We start from the raw sequence: 15,503 nt of genomic DNA on the forward strand, positions 1-15,503 counted from the left end.
AAATTAAACATACATTGGTTTTATTTTTGTAAAAAAAAAAAATTAAAAAATTCCCCCATTGCAGTTTTTTTCAAATAAAAAGGGGGAAGGGGATAATTGGTAGGAGATCTGAATTTTCCAAGGTGGTTTTTTTTAAAAAAGGGAGGGTGAACTGTTCCTTCAAACGCCTAGCATTTCAATTTTCTCTAAGATAGATTTTGTTGTATACAAATTAATAATCATAAACAAATAAGAATAAAAATGTGCACCCCACCACTGAAACCATTCCATTGTAACTATCCGGCCTCCCAAAATTTCAACACCTCTTGCGATGGTTTGACTCCTTTCCATTTTAACAGTACAAATTCTACAAACATTCTCCATATCTCCTCAGAATCATTTCTCCTGCATATTCCCTGCCTTACCTTAATGACACATGTCAATTTATCATTAATAGCTGTATCCCACACCTCTCTATACCAAGCAGAATATAAAATGGAAGACTGGTACAAGATAGATTTTTAAACTACTCTGGAATCCAACCAAATCCCACCCCACAAAGTTCTGGTACAGAAGCCATGCTCAAAGTATGGAACTTCAGAATCAAAAAGAACCAGTCCTCTTTAAAATAGATTGCCATTCAATAAACATTTCTCTTTCACTTTTTCTCCCCATCCCTAACAGGCAATAGACCAAGATGCGGAAGAACCCAATAACATAGTTGACTATTCTATTATGCAAGCAGATCCTGCCAATGTGTTTGATATAGACCAAAGCACCGGAGAAATAAAACTGAAATCCTACATAAGATCCTTGGACATAATTCACAACATCACCAACAACAAAGACTGCATATGGTCGGTGGTAGTTCAAGCCAAAGATCGGGGCTCTCCTTCATTTAGCACCACCGCTGTCCTGAAGATTGATATCACAGAAGAGGTAAGGGGATAGGATACTGGAGGGAAATGGCAAGCAGGGAGACCCAAGATATGTGGCTGAGAAACAGTGGTTTGTAATGGGCACCACTGCAAAAGCGTCATAATTTGAGTCATTGAAGTTAAATTGAAGTAAGGGAGTACTGTCAGCTGTGAAATGAGAATTTCTGGCATTTCTGGGTCAAGGAAGCATAGAGTCTGCCTAAGGATCAAGTGGATCCTAAGCCATTTCAGCTGCTGGCAATGAGTCCATCCCTGACCTCTCTGTTGCATTGTTCAGCCTCATTGCTACCAAATAGAAGTTACGATTGCTTTCCCTATACTGAAAATGGAGAAATAGAAATTTATGAAGGCCCACCACAACGGTCTTAAAGGTCCACACCTAATCCGTCCTTCTTCTTTTAACTTTGTATCTTAACTCACCCTTGATTTTACCAACCATTCTCCAGATGGTTCATTAGTAGAATAACTCCTCCTTTATTACTACATTTAACTTCCCAAACAATATTTTCAGAATGGTTGCGATGGCGGGTCCAATGGTGGGGTGAGTGTATTGGGGTGTGTGACAGACTTGTCAATCTGCTTCACATATACAGAGGATTCGTTAAACTGTCATTTCCCTTATACCCTGCAGACTACATAGATGTGGCAGGGGCAACCTAGACATGTGGCAATCTAATATCAGCAAACAGAATGCCACCCATCTGTTCTAGAATATTTATTTCCCTTGAATAAGCATTGCAAATTGGTGGCGAAGAGATTTGAAATGCCACCCCCTCAGCCATATCTAGCTTTATTATCCCAAAACCTTACAATTTACAAGTGTCCACCTGAAACTCCCCGGTCTTTCCTATGCTATCTGTAATTTCCTCTGCAATAGCTTAGTTCCTTGCTTTCATATCTTGGTCTCTTCATAGTGACTGTTTGTCCTCTTTGTGCCTTCATTGCAACGGTGCTTAGCTCCTGTAAATAGGTCTTATCCACATTTCCACTTCTCCCACGAGCAGTTTGGCCTTTTCCTCACAGCTTTTCCCCAGGAAGCCCACACTTCTGCACTAAATTGGAGCAAATGTCCATCTGGAGAAAACCTGATTGATGTTTGCTCCAATTCGATAGTGAGCAGAAGTGTGAATGAACCCTAAACTTTCATGGTGCATGAATCCATCTCTGAGGCTGTGCTCTCCCTCTTTAAGTTTTTGTGACCTTTTTTCAGGAGGAAAAGGGTTAGCATATACTACACTGGGAATCATTTCCAACTGGAGATGGCAGGATCAAAGCTAGTGGCATGCAAATAAGGCATTCTCTTTGTATAATGTGCCCCAGGATGTACTTGAATGCATCTGTTCCTCTTCCATTGTGTCTGACCCGGCATTCTTCATCCCGCAGAACAGTGCTCTGTTTTCCTTTCTGAAGGAAAAGCTTCTTTGACAACACAACTAGAGGTGTCCAGCAGTGTTAATCACATGAGTAATTAAACAGGCCTATTTTTGATTAACATTTACCATCACAATTAGCAGAACGCTGCTCCCTTCGAGATGGATGCCCTGCGGCTAGGTTTGGTGGTTTCAAGCATCAAAAATACCTTTTGCTCTTGAAACAATGCAGTGATAATAAAAAAATCCCAAGGCTATTTTATTTAACGGATCGTATTTTTACACAAAAAAAGGGATATTGATGATAAGCCAATGATTTCTTTCATACCCACTGGGGGGAAAGTGCTGAAGTACATATGCTGTTTGCTTCCCCCTATCCTTGATTACAAGTATTTTTTTATGACAGAATATGTAGTCCTAGATTTCTGTGGCCTGGAATGGAAAGACTGATCATTGCAGTGACAGAGCACACCAATAGTTTTGAGCAAGTTTGTCTATAGTCCACAAGATTAGAAGGGGTGGCTACCTAACCCTCTGCCCTGAACATAAATGGATAGGAACAAGGTTCATTCAGAGACGAGCTACATGTTACACTCGTGTGGGCTTGGGAGGCAGCCTGGCTCTGCCTGCTTAGCCGTCTGGAAAAGTCCCTCTTCCCAACTGCCACATGCCTTGCATCAGATGGTGGAGAACCTGGGGGAGGACATCCAAAGATGATCTTGGTGCACAGGCAGGTGAATATAGAGCAGGCAGCTATGTGAGCTGTTTCCAGATCCCAAGCCATATACTGCATTAACAGGGAGCACCAACACTTTATATTGCTCTCAGAAACAAACCAGGAGCCAGGGCAGCTCTTTAAGCAATGGCAAAATAGGTTCACAATGGCTGATCCCAATTAGCAGCCTAGCAGCTCCACAATTTTCTGGACTCTCCAGCCCCGATACATATCATTGCAGTAGCATCCTAGTGCCATGTGGAAAATGAGCACGGCATGCAGCAGGAAGCTTTCGTATGAGAAATCAGGTATCATTGAATACACACCTGAGTGTTTTATTAACAGCCTCATCTCCTTTGCATTTGACATAAGCAGACTCAGGATGTGTCGTGACAACGCGCAGGGACACTAAGGAGATGGGACTCAGATTAAGTGTGCCTCATGCGATGAATATGTTTTTCTCTGGCACGCTCATTGCCAAGTCAAGTGTGTAACAGATAATCTTATTCAGGCAGCTAAAGAGAACATGCATTGATTGTGGCTTGCTCCACAAATCCTCGGAAGACGAGATTCTGTACCATTCAAATCAGTAGAAGAATCTTCCCATTGACCTGGGCTGCAGTGTAGTCAGTCTTCGAGGCTGGAATTCTGCACACCATTACCTCTGGGTTGTAACTGTGCTGTCGCCATCAAGGCAGCTGGCAGGAAGCAAGAAAGGAGGCAGAAAGCACTGGGTGCCAAGCTGGAAAGAGATGGTGTCTCAGGTTTTGGCAATCTGCTGCTTCACAATCTGCTGCTTCACAATCCAGTGTGGTGTAGTGGTTAAGAGCGGTAGATTCGTATTCTGGGGAACTGGGTTTGCATCTCCGCTCCTCCACATGCAGCTGCTGGGTGACCTTGGGCTAGTCACACTTCTTTGAAGTCTCTCAGCCCCACTCACCTCACAGAGTGTTTGTTGTCGGGGAGGAAGGGAAAGGAGAATGTTAGCCGCTTTGAGATTCCTTCAGGTAGTGATAAAGCGGGATATCAAATCCAAACTCTTCTTCTTCTTCTTCTTCTGTGAGGAGATTGCAGTCTCCTACAATGGACAGTCAGGAGGAAAAGTTGGCCAAGTCCAAGCTAGATAATGGGAGCTTGGATATCTGCCTTTGCCATTTCAAGAGAGCAGTATCTTCTGCCTGCTTCTGCAGCTCAGGCTCCAGTCCCTGGTCTCAGGTGAAGAACACCTGCTTCATGATTAGATATAGGTACCGTACAACTAAGCCAGTCTCGTTCTGAAAGTGTTTATACATGCACATATGTAACTGCATGGTTACAGTAATAATGACTTATAAACATCTCCTGTAGTTGCATGTTTCCATTCTCCAGTCTTCAAGGCTTGCTGTTTCTCTTACTATTATGTGCAATTACAGGCACTCATTTATCCATGTTACCTGGGTAGGGTTTTTTTAGCTTCTAAAATTGGTCTTTTAACCACCAATTTTGTGATGTTATTCTTTTGTCTGTGTTTACACTGAGTGGTGTGTTGTTGTTTCGTTTGTTTGTTTGTTTGTTTGTTTGGTGTTTTAATTTTATTATTGTGTTCTGTCCCAGCATCATGTATTAGAGGAGGATGGGCTCAAAAATATTTAGTAGTTGTATCCCCCCCGCCCAATTGCTTCTTAGCCCTGCTATGTTTTAAAGAGGGGAGGGTCCTATGATGGTCTCCAACCAATATATTCAGAAGAATCTTTTTTTGCATCAGCTACTAGCCATAGCAGTAAAAGGAAAAAAAATGTACTGAAGATAGAGGTAAAAACTTAACTATACAAAATACATTCTGGAGATTTACATCAATAATCAAATAATACATCTTATTCTAGTTGCCCCTGCTAATTTATTTATTTTTTGCAGTTTTTGCTGTCACCTGGTTATCCTGATCTGCTAAAAGAAAGCACACAGTAGCAATGGTTGAGCGACCTGGTAGGGATCTGAAGTGTATCTGAAGAAGTGTGCATGCACACGAAAGCTCATACCAATAACAAACTTAGTTGGTCTCTTAGGTGCTACTGGAAGGAATTTTTTTATTCTGGTAGAGATAGTAGTAGAGGGGTAATAACCTCACTCCTCAAATATTTATACAGAATGCAAGCTAGAAGCACATGAGCTACTGATTCAATTCTGCCCTCTCCACATGGACATAGCCCTTTTTCCCGCAGATTTTTTTGAAATCGACCCTCAAGCACAGCTGTAGGCAGTATATTTAATCTTGCATAAGTAAAAGTGCATCTGTATATTTTGGAATTATTAAATTTTGCAAATAGGGTGCCAAAGTGTCAAAATGACTAGGTGGGAAATAATCGTATAACGGACAAAATTTCTTTATCATGGCCAAATTCTGTTGCTCGATATCATATAGGCACTGTCTAATTAAATTATCTGCTTCAGTTACTTGCCAATGTATTTTGGCAGTGCGAGGATTTCCACTTGCACAACAGAACTCCCTCCCCTTTCTTCTGCCTGTGTTCACCCCTCGCCCTCCCCAAATATGTTGCAGGGGGTTGGGAGGGATCCCAGACCAGATTTAGGGAGGGAGGAGAAAGTTGTGTCCCACAAGCAGACATCCTTGCACTGACAGAATGGGGTACTTTGCACTACATTGGATACAACCTGCTGTTTCCTTTATGACGGTGGTCCACAGGTTGATTGGTTTTCTTATTTTTGACATTTTCAGATCAAATCAAGGGTAAGGTCCTATATTTTAGGCCTCAAGAAACATCCATGGACATTATTTGGGATTTGCACGAGTGGCGTCCTTTCTACCATTTCTGTTACCATGGTGATCTCCACCATCATGTACTGGAAAAGTGTGAAAAGATCCAGACTCCATCCTCAGGGAAAAATCAGGAAAATTAAACGGCGACTACCACAGCGCTCTGTGCGCTAAAATGCTATACGAACTTTTCATTCATTTGTCCTCAATATGCCATATTGAGAGGCTGCATTACCTCTTAATCAAGCTTTGGATTCTTTAAAAGGGAAACAAACAGCCTGTCTCTTCATCTCAGATTCATTACCTCATAGCATTGGAGTGGTTTGTTTTGTTTTTGTAATGTCTGTAAAAGAGTACTAGAACATGCTCAGTTTCTGCTGTTTAAGAACCGATTTGACAGCCTCAAAATGTTTTCAGTTGAAGATGCATCAATAGGATGAGAAAATCTTATTACTAGTATTTTCTCTGAAAGCGTTGCTTTGATTTTGGGAGATTCTGAAATGAAATCTGAAGCATAAGGAACACCTTCCAGTTATGGATATATACTGAGTTTATCTCAATTTGATACCGGTTTTAACTGTGACAGCTTTCCCCAAAAGAATCAGAGGCATTTTAGTTTATGGGTGTTCATAGTAATAAAATAATAATAATAATAATAATAATAATAATAATAATAATAATAATAATAATAATTTATTTATACCCCGCCCATCTGGCCGGGTTTCCCCAACCATTCTGGGAGACTCCCAACAGAATATTAAAAATATAATAAAACATCAAACATTAAAAACTTCCCTAATCAGGGTTGCCTTCAGGTGTCTTCTAAAAGTCAGATAGTTGTTTATTTCCTTGACATCTGATTGGAGAGCATTCCACAAAGCGGCGCCACTACCAAGAAGGCACTCTGCCTGGTTAGGGATCCCTGGTGTCCATTCTAACAGGACTACAATTTCCAGGGTTCCTCAGAGAATAGGGAATGACTGTTGTCACCAGTTTGTTGTATGGGTATGTCCTTGACTGCACAACCCAGTGGTTTTGTTTCCACTTGCAACCGACGGACGATAGAGTATTGCATAGGGATGATGCAAAACTCCCCACATCCTGAGTGAAAGGCTCCACTATTTAATGGCTGCAGTTGGCCTTCTTAGTGTTAAATCTGAATATTGGATGCCAAATTGGAGGTGGCTTGGTGGTGTGGATCACATATTTTGGACAAATGAAAGCGCAGTCTCTCTCTCTCTGTGCCCCAGAGTTAAGTCACCATGTTCTCTTTGTACTCTTTTACAGACTCTTCACAAAGGGCCTATGGCTGCCTTTTTGATGCAAACAAAAGATAACCCCATGAAAGCCTTAGGAGTGCTAGCTGGTGTCATGGGGGTGATGGTGGCGATCACCATCTTAATCTCCACCGCCATGTTCTGGCGCAATAAGAGGTCCAACAAAATCATGCCCGTGAGACGGATCATTAAAAAAAGGCAGAACCACCAACCAACCAGGATGACCAGAATGGAGTGGCTGAAATTCAAGAGGCCCAGCAACGCTGCGGAGAAGTTTGTCGTCGAAGAGGATACCAAGAGTCTGCAAAATGAGAACAGCAACAACAACTTCCAGGTGCCCCTTCATCCGCCGCCACCTGATGCTCCAGCCCTACCTCCAGCCCCAGCACTCAAGACTAATGTCTCTGAATGGAGGGTCCCCACAGTATCCGGATCGCTGAGTCCGAAGATTATTAAAAAGCAGGCGAAGAAAGGTGCCGCGGTCTGCACATCCCACAATGCCCTGGTGTCGGAGCTCAAGCAGAGGTTTGAAATGAGAAATGCGGCAAGCCCTCACATTTAGTGTCTCCTCCCCACAGCTTGCATGGGGAGTGTGTCTTCTGTGTGCCATTCCAGGTACATGGTGTGATTTTCGTATTTTGCATTTTGTACCAATTCCCCATCTCCCCACAAGCTGAAAACGCTCATTATCTCTTCTCGGTGTTTCGCATCCATTCGCCCGGATCGCATGCCAGTACATATCCTCTCGCCTGGTGCAATTGTTTCACCTATAACTTTATGGTAATATGTGGTGAGCATTTGTTACAATGTTTTTATACAGGTTCCCGCTGCAAAGTCTGCTTGCGTGTTTGTGTGCTGCAATTTTCAGGATGCCAATTTGTTCTGTATCTGGCCAATGCTTTCCAGTGATCTGTTTTAAAGTTCAGCTTGAAATATTGAATGTTTTAAAATATCTCATGCCAGAGTCCTCAAGGAATAGCCAAGTAAGCCTAACAAGCTGCCCCATCTCCTAGCATGCCACTCGCTGAAATTCAGTAGCTCCAGGGTCCAGCTCAGATGTTGATTGACCTTTTAAATTGTTCTGCCCCAGCCATAACTCGGGCTTTACTTGGGCTGGAATTTGACAGCATTCCCAATCATATAGGCATCAAGCATACAGATTAACATGTCCCAATGTGAGGTGTGAATGATGCAATTTGCCCTAACCTGTCCAAGAAAATCTCTTGAATGAGAAAGGAAGGAGGTGAGGGATCATGGCAGGAGGTGACAGCCAACAGCATCACTTTCCCAGCAAGGATTGTGGTATTTCTAGTTGCAATCCAGTTTTTTCCACCTTCAGGAAGGTGAGGGAGGAGGCAGTTCTCAGGACTGAAATGAACACAGACAGCAAGGAGAGTTGTGTTTACCCTGATTCTGCTCACAGGTGTGCAGTCAGGGGTATTCATGTCATCCCTAATCACAGGTAACATGAACAGTATTGGGGCACATGCATTGAATGACAAGTAAGGATAGGTTGACAAAAATTTATCAGACGTAGAGATCTGAGCCACTTCTGTCCATAAAGTAAGCAGATGAGTTATACTGAAAACAGGAATGTTTTCATAACATTCAGTATTATTGAGAGTCGACTCGTCTCTATGTGATATGCCTCATCGCAACAGACCAGTGACGTAAAACTTTTTATGGAGGAGTGGAAAGACCAAGAGTTCTTTCTCTATAAAAGGCAAAATTGCTCCCTACACTGCTGCAAAACAGTGCTTTACTGCTTTACGAGCATCCTAACCACTGAATGTTTAAAACGCCGGTGTTTATGGGAATTTGAAGTTAAGGTGCTGCAGAGGGACAACCTGAACATTCCCCTGGTGTTAAATTACTACAAACAAGGCAGTTAAATGAGAAACATGGTGTCAGAAGTGTTTGCCTTGGAGTGGAGCTGGGCAAAGAAAAGGTGTGAACAGGAGAAAGACAGAAATCGCTTGCAACTCTGCATCATTTTGAGATGCAGCGCAATTTAGGTAAACTTCTGCGCTGAGGCCATTTAAGGAATGTAGCAACATCCCTTAAAATTGTATCATGTGGAATGGTAGTGCCATACCCTTATAAACATGATGTAAGGCTTTCAAGCTGCATCCTGCTAACCAAGGAATATAGGAGGATGTTGTGTGTGTTTTCTTCCTGAAACCTCCTCCATTTCACCCATTGTGACTGGTCCACAGGTGAGGCAGACAGACCTGTCCAGATAGCCTGACCTTCTCCTGGCTCTAATAGCCACAAGGCAGAGGGAAGCCTAACACTATCTGCATCATATCTAGACTGGTTTGCTGGTGGCCCTAACTTGATTCCTTACTAGTTCTAAGCAAGAGTTGCCATCAAAGCAATTTATGGTGACTTCATGGGTTCATTTTGGGAAGGAACATCAGGGTGTTTGAAGGAGGCAAAGGCTGGTTCAACCAGACATGGGTTTACCAACGTGGTTCCATTCCCCACTCTATATTATTGGGCTCCAAATCCCATCAGTCCTAGCCAGCATGACCCTTCTTTGTGTGCCACCTCCATGGGAGATTTAGAGGGTGACAATGCAAGAACGGGCCTTTTCAGTGGCACCCCTTTTGCTTTCTTCATTCCTCTGTTTTGGGCCCTTGATCTGAAGGGTGGCATTGCGGGGGGGGGGGACGTATCCCTGCCTTTTCATTTAGCTATGTTTTTAGCCTGTGTTGCTGTGTTTTTCGTTTTTTATTGTTTTCATTTGCTTTGCAAGAAAACCAACTGACAAATATAATAAATAATAAGAATAGCCGGTGGTGTTGGAACTTGTAGCCCTGCAAAATCCAGAGGACGCAACATTGGCTACCCCCAAACCAGATTAACAAAATGTCCCTCCATTCAATTTCGTAAATTACACTCCTGGGCGAATCCCCCACTTGAGATCTCCATGAATAGTCACAGGAGAAGATAATAGCTTGAAGGCACATGAAAGAGTCCTATTGTTGATCAGGTCTGGCCATGTAATGGCTTGGAAGAAAGTCCTCCCAGGAACTATATGTGAGGTGCTTGGAGCTCTTCAGATGAAGAGCTGAGTATATGCGTCATAAATAGCTTTAAAAAGAGGCACATCTCTTATATTGCACCCAGAGGGGCACATCCAAATCATGGGAAGATTTGTAAATCATGCAACATCTTTCCTTTTGTTTCTGAACCTACTTAAACAAATTCTCTTTGAGGTACCAAAAGCTTCCAAGAATTGCCTGCATTCCTATTTTCTTAACACAGTGTTTTATTGCACAATGCGATGAAGGTCAAAAAAACTCTAGGGCTGCCATCCATTTGTAATCTGTATGGATTGTTCATATTTTTGAAATATATCTGTCCATATTATATGTAAAAAAAACCTATTGCAGATATACTTTTTCTGGAATCAACATTTTGTGCACAAACAAACTTGAATCAGTTCTACATTTTATTTTTAAATGAGGCGTTTGAGGGAGAAGAAATTATGGAACCACAAAAAGCATCTTGTGCATTTTGCCAGGTTTTAGGGGGGGGCAGAGGGTGATTTGTGTTAGACTGTAGCTAACTAACAAACAGCCCTGTGGAACCTTAAAGACCAGCACATTTGATTATGCTAAAGATGCCACCATAAAATGTGTTTAAGGTACCGCAAGATTTTACTAGGTTTTAGCAATAGAATGTTGGAATTAGAACGAGACGGGAGGAAAGGTGTAGCAGGATTATATTTCTCCTGCAACTCCTCCCCTCTCCCCAGCAGAAGTGTGCTGTACCTTCACAAGTCAAAGAGCCCAATTGCGCTTATAGAATGGGCAGCAAAGAATAATTCTTCTTCCCCCCCTCGTAAAGGAGTCCAGAGCAGCTATTGCCCACCTACATGAAAAACATCTGTATTGCCCCATCCTTTGGCAGCTGAAAAGGTGGCAACCCTCAGCATCATGTTCAAGAAAAGACTTATAATATTAGACTTAATAGATTTCAACATAAGTAAGAGGTAACTGTTTTTCTTTTACATCGTGCAACTCCCCATCCCCCAAACTGAATGCAGTTGTTCTGTACTACGTGAACTGCGTTCCAAATGTTTTTTGTTAATAAAAACTTGTAAAATGCATTCGTTGCCTTATTTTGATGTTCTGACCATTGTTACCCCTCTCAATTCTTCATATTCAGCATTGCAAGTGCTCCATACAGGAAGGCAATCCAGGGACTCAGCTACATTAGTAAAAAAAAAAAAAAAGCGTTTCAAATGCGTTATAACACTGACACCAGATAGCGCTGTGGAGTTCCATCTTTTGGCAACGTGATTTCCCATCATGAGTGTCAGGGAACTGCCATCGGGACTAGAGGAGGAGGCGAGGCTCCACAGCGATGCTGGAGAGGGGCCAAGCAGGGAGAGAGGCAGGTCTCCGGCTGGGGAAGAAAATCAGCGCAACACCAGGGATAGAGGGGGGCTGATGGGGGAAGCAGAGAGGAGGCTCCAGGACTCTTTGCAGGAGACCAGCGAGGAGAGCACAGGTCCTCCACTGCCCACACCCACCCTGCGCAGAAGACTTCCGTGCAGGGAAAGTAGGCGGCGACTTGGCGTCAAAGAACTTCTTTGCTGGAAGAGGTTCAAGAAACGCCCACTCACGGATTCTGCTAGCGACTGAACAGCCACGGAGTGGATGGCTGTCCAGACATAAACGGTTTAACCAGGCAACCTAGCCCAGACCGGCGGTAACTTACGCACAAGCAACCCCTAAAGCCATTACAATGAGGTTTAATACGCATTTTCCTGAAACTTTTTTTTTATGTTCCTAGATCTGGCCCAGATTCTGCCAGAAGCCTCCAGCCCCAAAATTTCCCAGTTGCTGCAAATCAATAGGTGAAATCCTGTTCTCACAACCCTGCCACTGGTGAAGATGTCTTGGCCTTCAATGCTTTTAGGGCCCCGAGGTTACAATTAGGGATGGGTGAATCCATCGATTTTGGCTTCTCTCAGATTCTCATTTTTCCGACCTTAAGTTCAGTTATCCACATTTCCATATCCATTTGCGTTTTTTTTAAAAAAGTCCTCATGAAAACGTCAGTGTGGATTTATCCTAGTACACTAAGTTGGTATGTACTTTTACCTAATATCTGATTTGTAAGGGTATAAGAAGATCCTGCTGGATCAAGCCAATGTACCATCTACTCCAGCAAGGTAAAGGTAAAAGATCCCTGGACAGTTAAATCCAGTCAAAGGCAACTATGGAGTTGCAGTGCTCATCTCGCTTCAGGCCAAGGGAGCCGGCGTTTGTCCACAGACACCTTTTCAGGTCATGTGGCCAGCATGACTAAACCGCTTCTGGCACAATGGAACACCATGACAGAAACCAGAGCTCATAGAAACACCTTTTACCTTCCACCGCAGCGGTACCTATTTATCTACTTAAACTGGCGTGCTTTTGAACTGCTAGGTTGGCAGAAGCTGGGACAGAGCAACAGGAGCTCACCCCATCATGCGGATTCGAACCACCGACCTTCTGATTGGTAAGCCCAAGTGGCTCATTGGTTAGACCACAGCACCACCTGCACCCCCAGTATCTACTCCAGCATCCTGTTATTATGATAGCCAATCAGATGTCTCTGTGAAGCCCACTAGCAGGATTTCACTGCCATGGCGCAAATACAATACGCACCCTTTTGAAGCAATTGGCAGAGAAAGGGGATCACAGTGAGATGGACTGTAGGGTTTCAGAGGCAAGGAGTAGAATCAGAAGTTATGGATAAGGACAAGTAGTTTTTCATGGCACTTAAACAGTACCCTCTTACCATTAGAAACACTACCGAATCTGGTTCTCAGCTAGGGCCAGATTTAGATTCGATGAGGCCCTAAGCTACTGAAGGTAATGGTGCCCTTTATATGTCCAGCGGTCCTTTGTCAACAAGTTGTTGCTGTTTTTTGTGTTGAATATATGCTATATGGTAATTTATGGACCTAATAGGTATCTAAAGCCATTTGCACATGTTGTCCATACAACCAGTCCATGCTAAATGTTGGCACCCTATATATAGAAATGAGCAAACCAGTGATATTTTAGGGAGCAGGCTAGCAGGTGGGGCCCATTACTTACATCATAGGAGCCTACACAACACAAAACACTGTTGCTGCATGTAGGTTTTATTTTATTTGTTTTTTATCTTATATTTTGGAAATGTACATCCAGGTGTTTTATTCTTTAATTTGGGGGGGGGGCAAGAGAGTGGGGCCCTAAGCTATAGCTTGTTTAGCTTATATGTAAATCCAGCACTGTTCTGAGCCATGATCAATTCAACTTCCATTGCGCTACAAGTTTTTTAAAAGTCAAAACTTTATCGGCAGGCCTGAGATCTATGCATTCTTATTTCGACTACTCCATTTCCCCATTTGTACCATCTTCTCATGAGCTAATGGCATAGAATTGTCAAGCGGGATTACATTGTTCAAAAGGTGCTTCATGCTCAGAACACTTCGCTTTGCAGAGGATGCTTGAGATGCCAAATTAAAACCTGGCTCATTTCCCTCTTCTCCCATCCCACTTTTTTTAAATCTATTTAATGAGGTCACTGAACTCCCCTAATTGTTCTCTCTTCCTAATAGCTGGTCGCCATTATGATCACCTGAATCATTTGAAGCGTTAACATTTGAAGCCTTCCATTTTTGCTGGGGTGTGTGTCCTTCCCATACGCCCCTTCCCCATCAACCTCCACATGTATATGTGCAAAATGGTGTCGCAACAGAGAAGAAACGTCAGAGCATTTGGAAAAACCATTTCTTTTATTTCAAGACGTGTGTTTCCAGCTAACAGCAACTTCTTTCTATCGCATATACTTTCAATATCCAAAAGATAACACAGTCATATCTAAGGATCAGGATAATAATGTGTTGAAATGGTCGTTGTTAGAGGAGCAAGGAAATCCTGTAAATTAGTTGCTCTAAAACAGGCATGTCCAACCCCCAAGAGACTGCAATCTACTCCCATATATATATATATATATATATATATATATATATATATATATATATATATATATATATATAACTGGCAATGGATTAACCATTGGATTAACCAAAGTTGTTGAGCTTTTTTTTTTTGAGCAATCAGAAGCACACGATCGACCAGCATAGACCAGGGACACCTCGCGATCGACCAGTTGGACATGCCTGCTCTGGAAGCTCTGGAATATAAAACTTTGCTGAGCTTATGAACATTGCATAGGGAACAGTGGGGACCTGTGGCCAAATCTCTGCTTGGTTGTCAGCATCATTAAGTGTCACTGGACCACTCAATTTAACCTACCTCATAGAGTTGCTGTGGGAGATTGAACTAAATACGCTGAACTCTTTTGAAGAGTAAACTTCAAAAATAATTATTATTTTTTTAAAAAAAATAGCACGGTTTCTACATCATTTTTTAAGAGCCCAGTTAAAAAATATTGATGAAAGTTTCAGACTCTGAAGCAAAATTGCCACATGCATACATAAAGACAGACAGGTAGATAACAGGTAGATAATTTTTCTGCATGCAGATATGCAACTGTGTTTATATACCTTTTTTCAGGAGAGGGGGATTTCACACATTTAAAAGAGAATTAAACATAATGATCATTTACTGATGGGGACAACTTTCTGCTTTGTATTTTAATTGCTTCTAATGTAAAGTGCCTTGGGTGTCCTTTGCAAAAAGGAGACGAGTAAGTTCTGCTGAAAATGGATTGCAGTTCCCCCCTCGTGTCCTATTATCAATTATTTTACATTTGGGGAATAAAGTATTGTTGGATTGTTTCTAATGGCAAAATCAGATGTGGCATGGAAGATGTGAGAAGTCCTCCCCCCCTTTTTTTAATGCAATGTGTGTGATAAATTGATTGGTGAGGAGATGTAGGGATGGAGGTGTAACCCAATTAATTGTGCGTTTAAAGCTGAATCTATCAAAACTGCACATTCTGGAGCAATAAGCAAACCCAAACACAGCTTGCCTTCAAAATTCGCACTTAGCTGAATTTTGCGATGCAGTTCTCCAGCCAGTGTCTACAAAAATGCATCTACAGTGGTACCTCAGGTTACATACGCTTCAGGTTACAGACTCCGCTAACCCAGAAATAGTACCTCAGATTAAGAACTTTGCTTCAGGATGAGAACAGAAATCATGCTCCGGCAGCCCAGCAGCAGCAGGAGGCCCCATTAACTAAAGTGGTGCTTCAGGTTAAGAACAATTTCAGGTTAAGAACAGACCTCTGGAACGAATTAAGTTCTTAACCCAAGGTACCACTGTATTAGGGGAAAGTGGGCACAAGAATGAAGATAGTGGTGAAAATAACGTATAAAAAGGTGTTATTTTCAGGGGAATCGCTTGCAAAGCTTGACATTAGTCAACACTGCATATTAAAAACGTAGTTTTTAAAGGAGAAATTCACATTAAAATGACAATGAATTTTCATGAAGTTTTTTTTTAGCCTGCATTG

General features: G+C 42.3%; 1 protein-coding gene across 1 annotated transcript in view; it reads left to right on the top strand.

The window, feature by feature from the left end:
• CDHR1 (cadherin related family member 1) overlaps positions 1 to 11,146 on the top strand; it is a 53,952-nt gene extending 42,806 nt beyond the window's left edge. The window contains exons 16-17 of the mRNA XM_053388234.1: positions 664 to 918; positions 7,042 to 11,146. Of these exons, the coding sequence (XP_053244209.1) occupies positions 664 to 918; positions 7,042 to 7,593 (807 nt within the window). The 3' untranslated portion in view covers positions 7,594 to 11,146. The remainder of the gene's footprint in view (positions 1 to 663; positions 919 to 7,041) is intronic.
• The last annotated feature ends 4,357 nt before the right edge of the window (positions 11,147 to 15,503 follow it).

Source organism: Podarcis raffonei, chromosome 5 (assembly GCF_027172205.1).
Source record: "Podarcis raffonei isolate rPodRaf1 chromosome 5, rPodRaf1.pri, whole genome shotgun sequence".
NCBI lineage: Eukaryota > Metazoa > Chordata > Lepidosauria > Squamata > Lacertidae > Podarcis > Podarcis raffonei.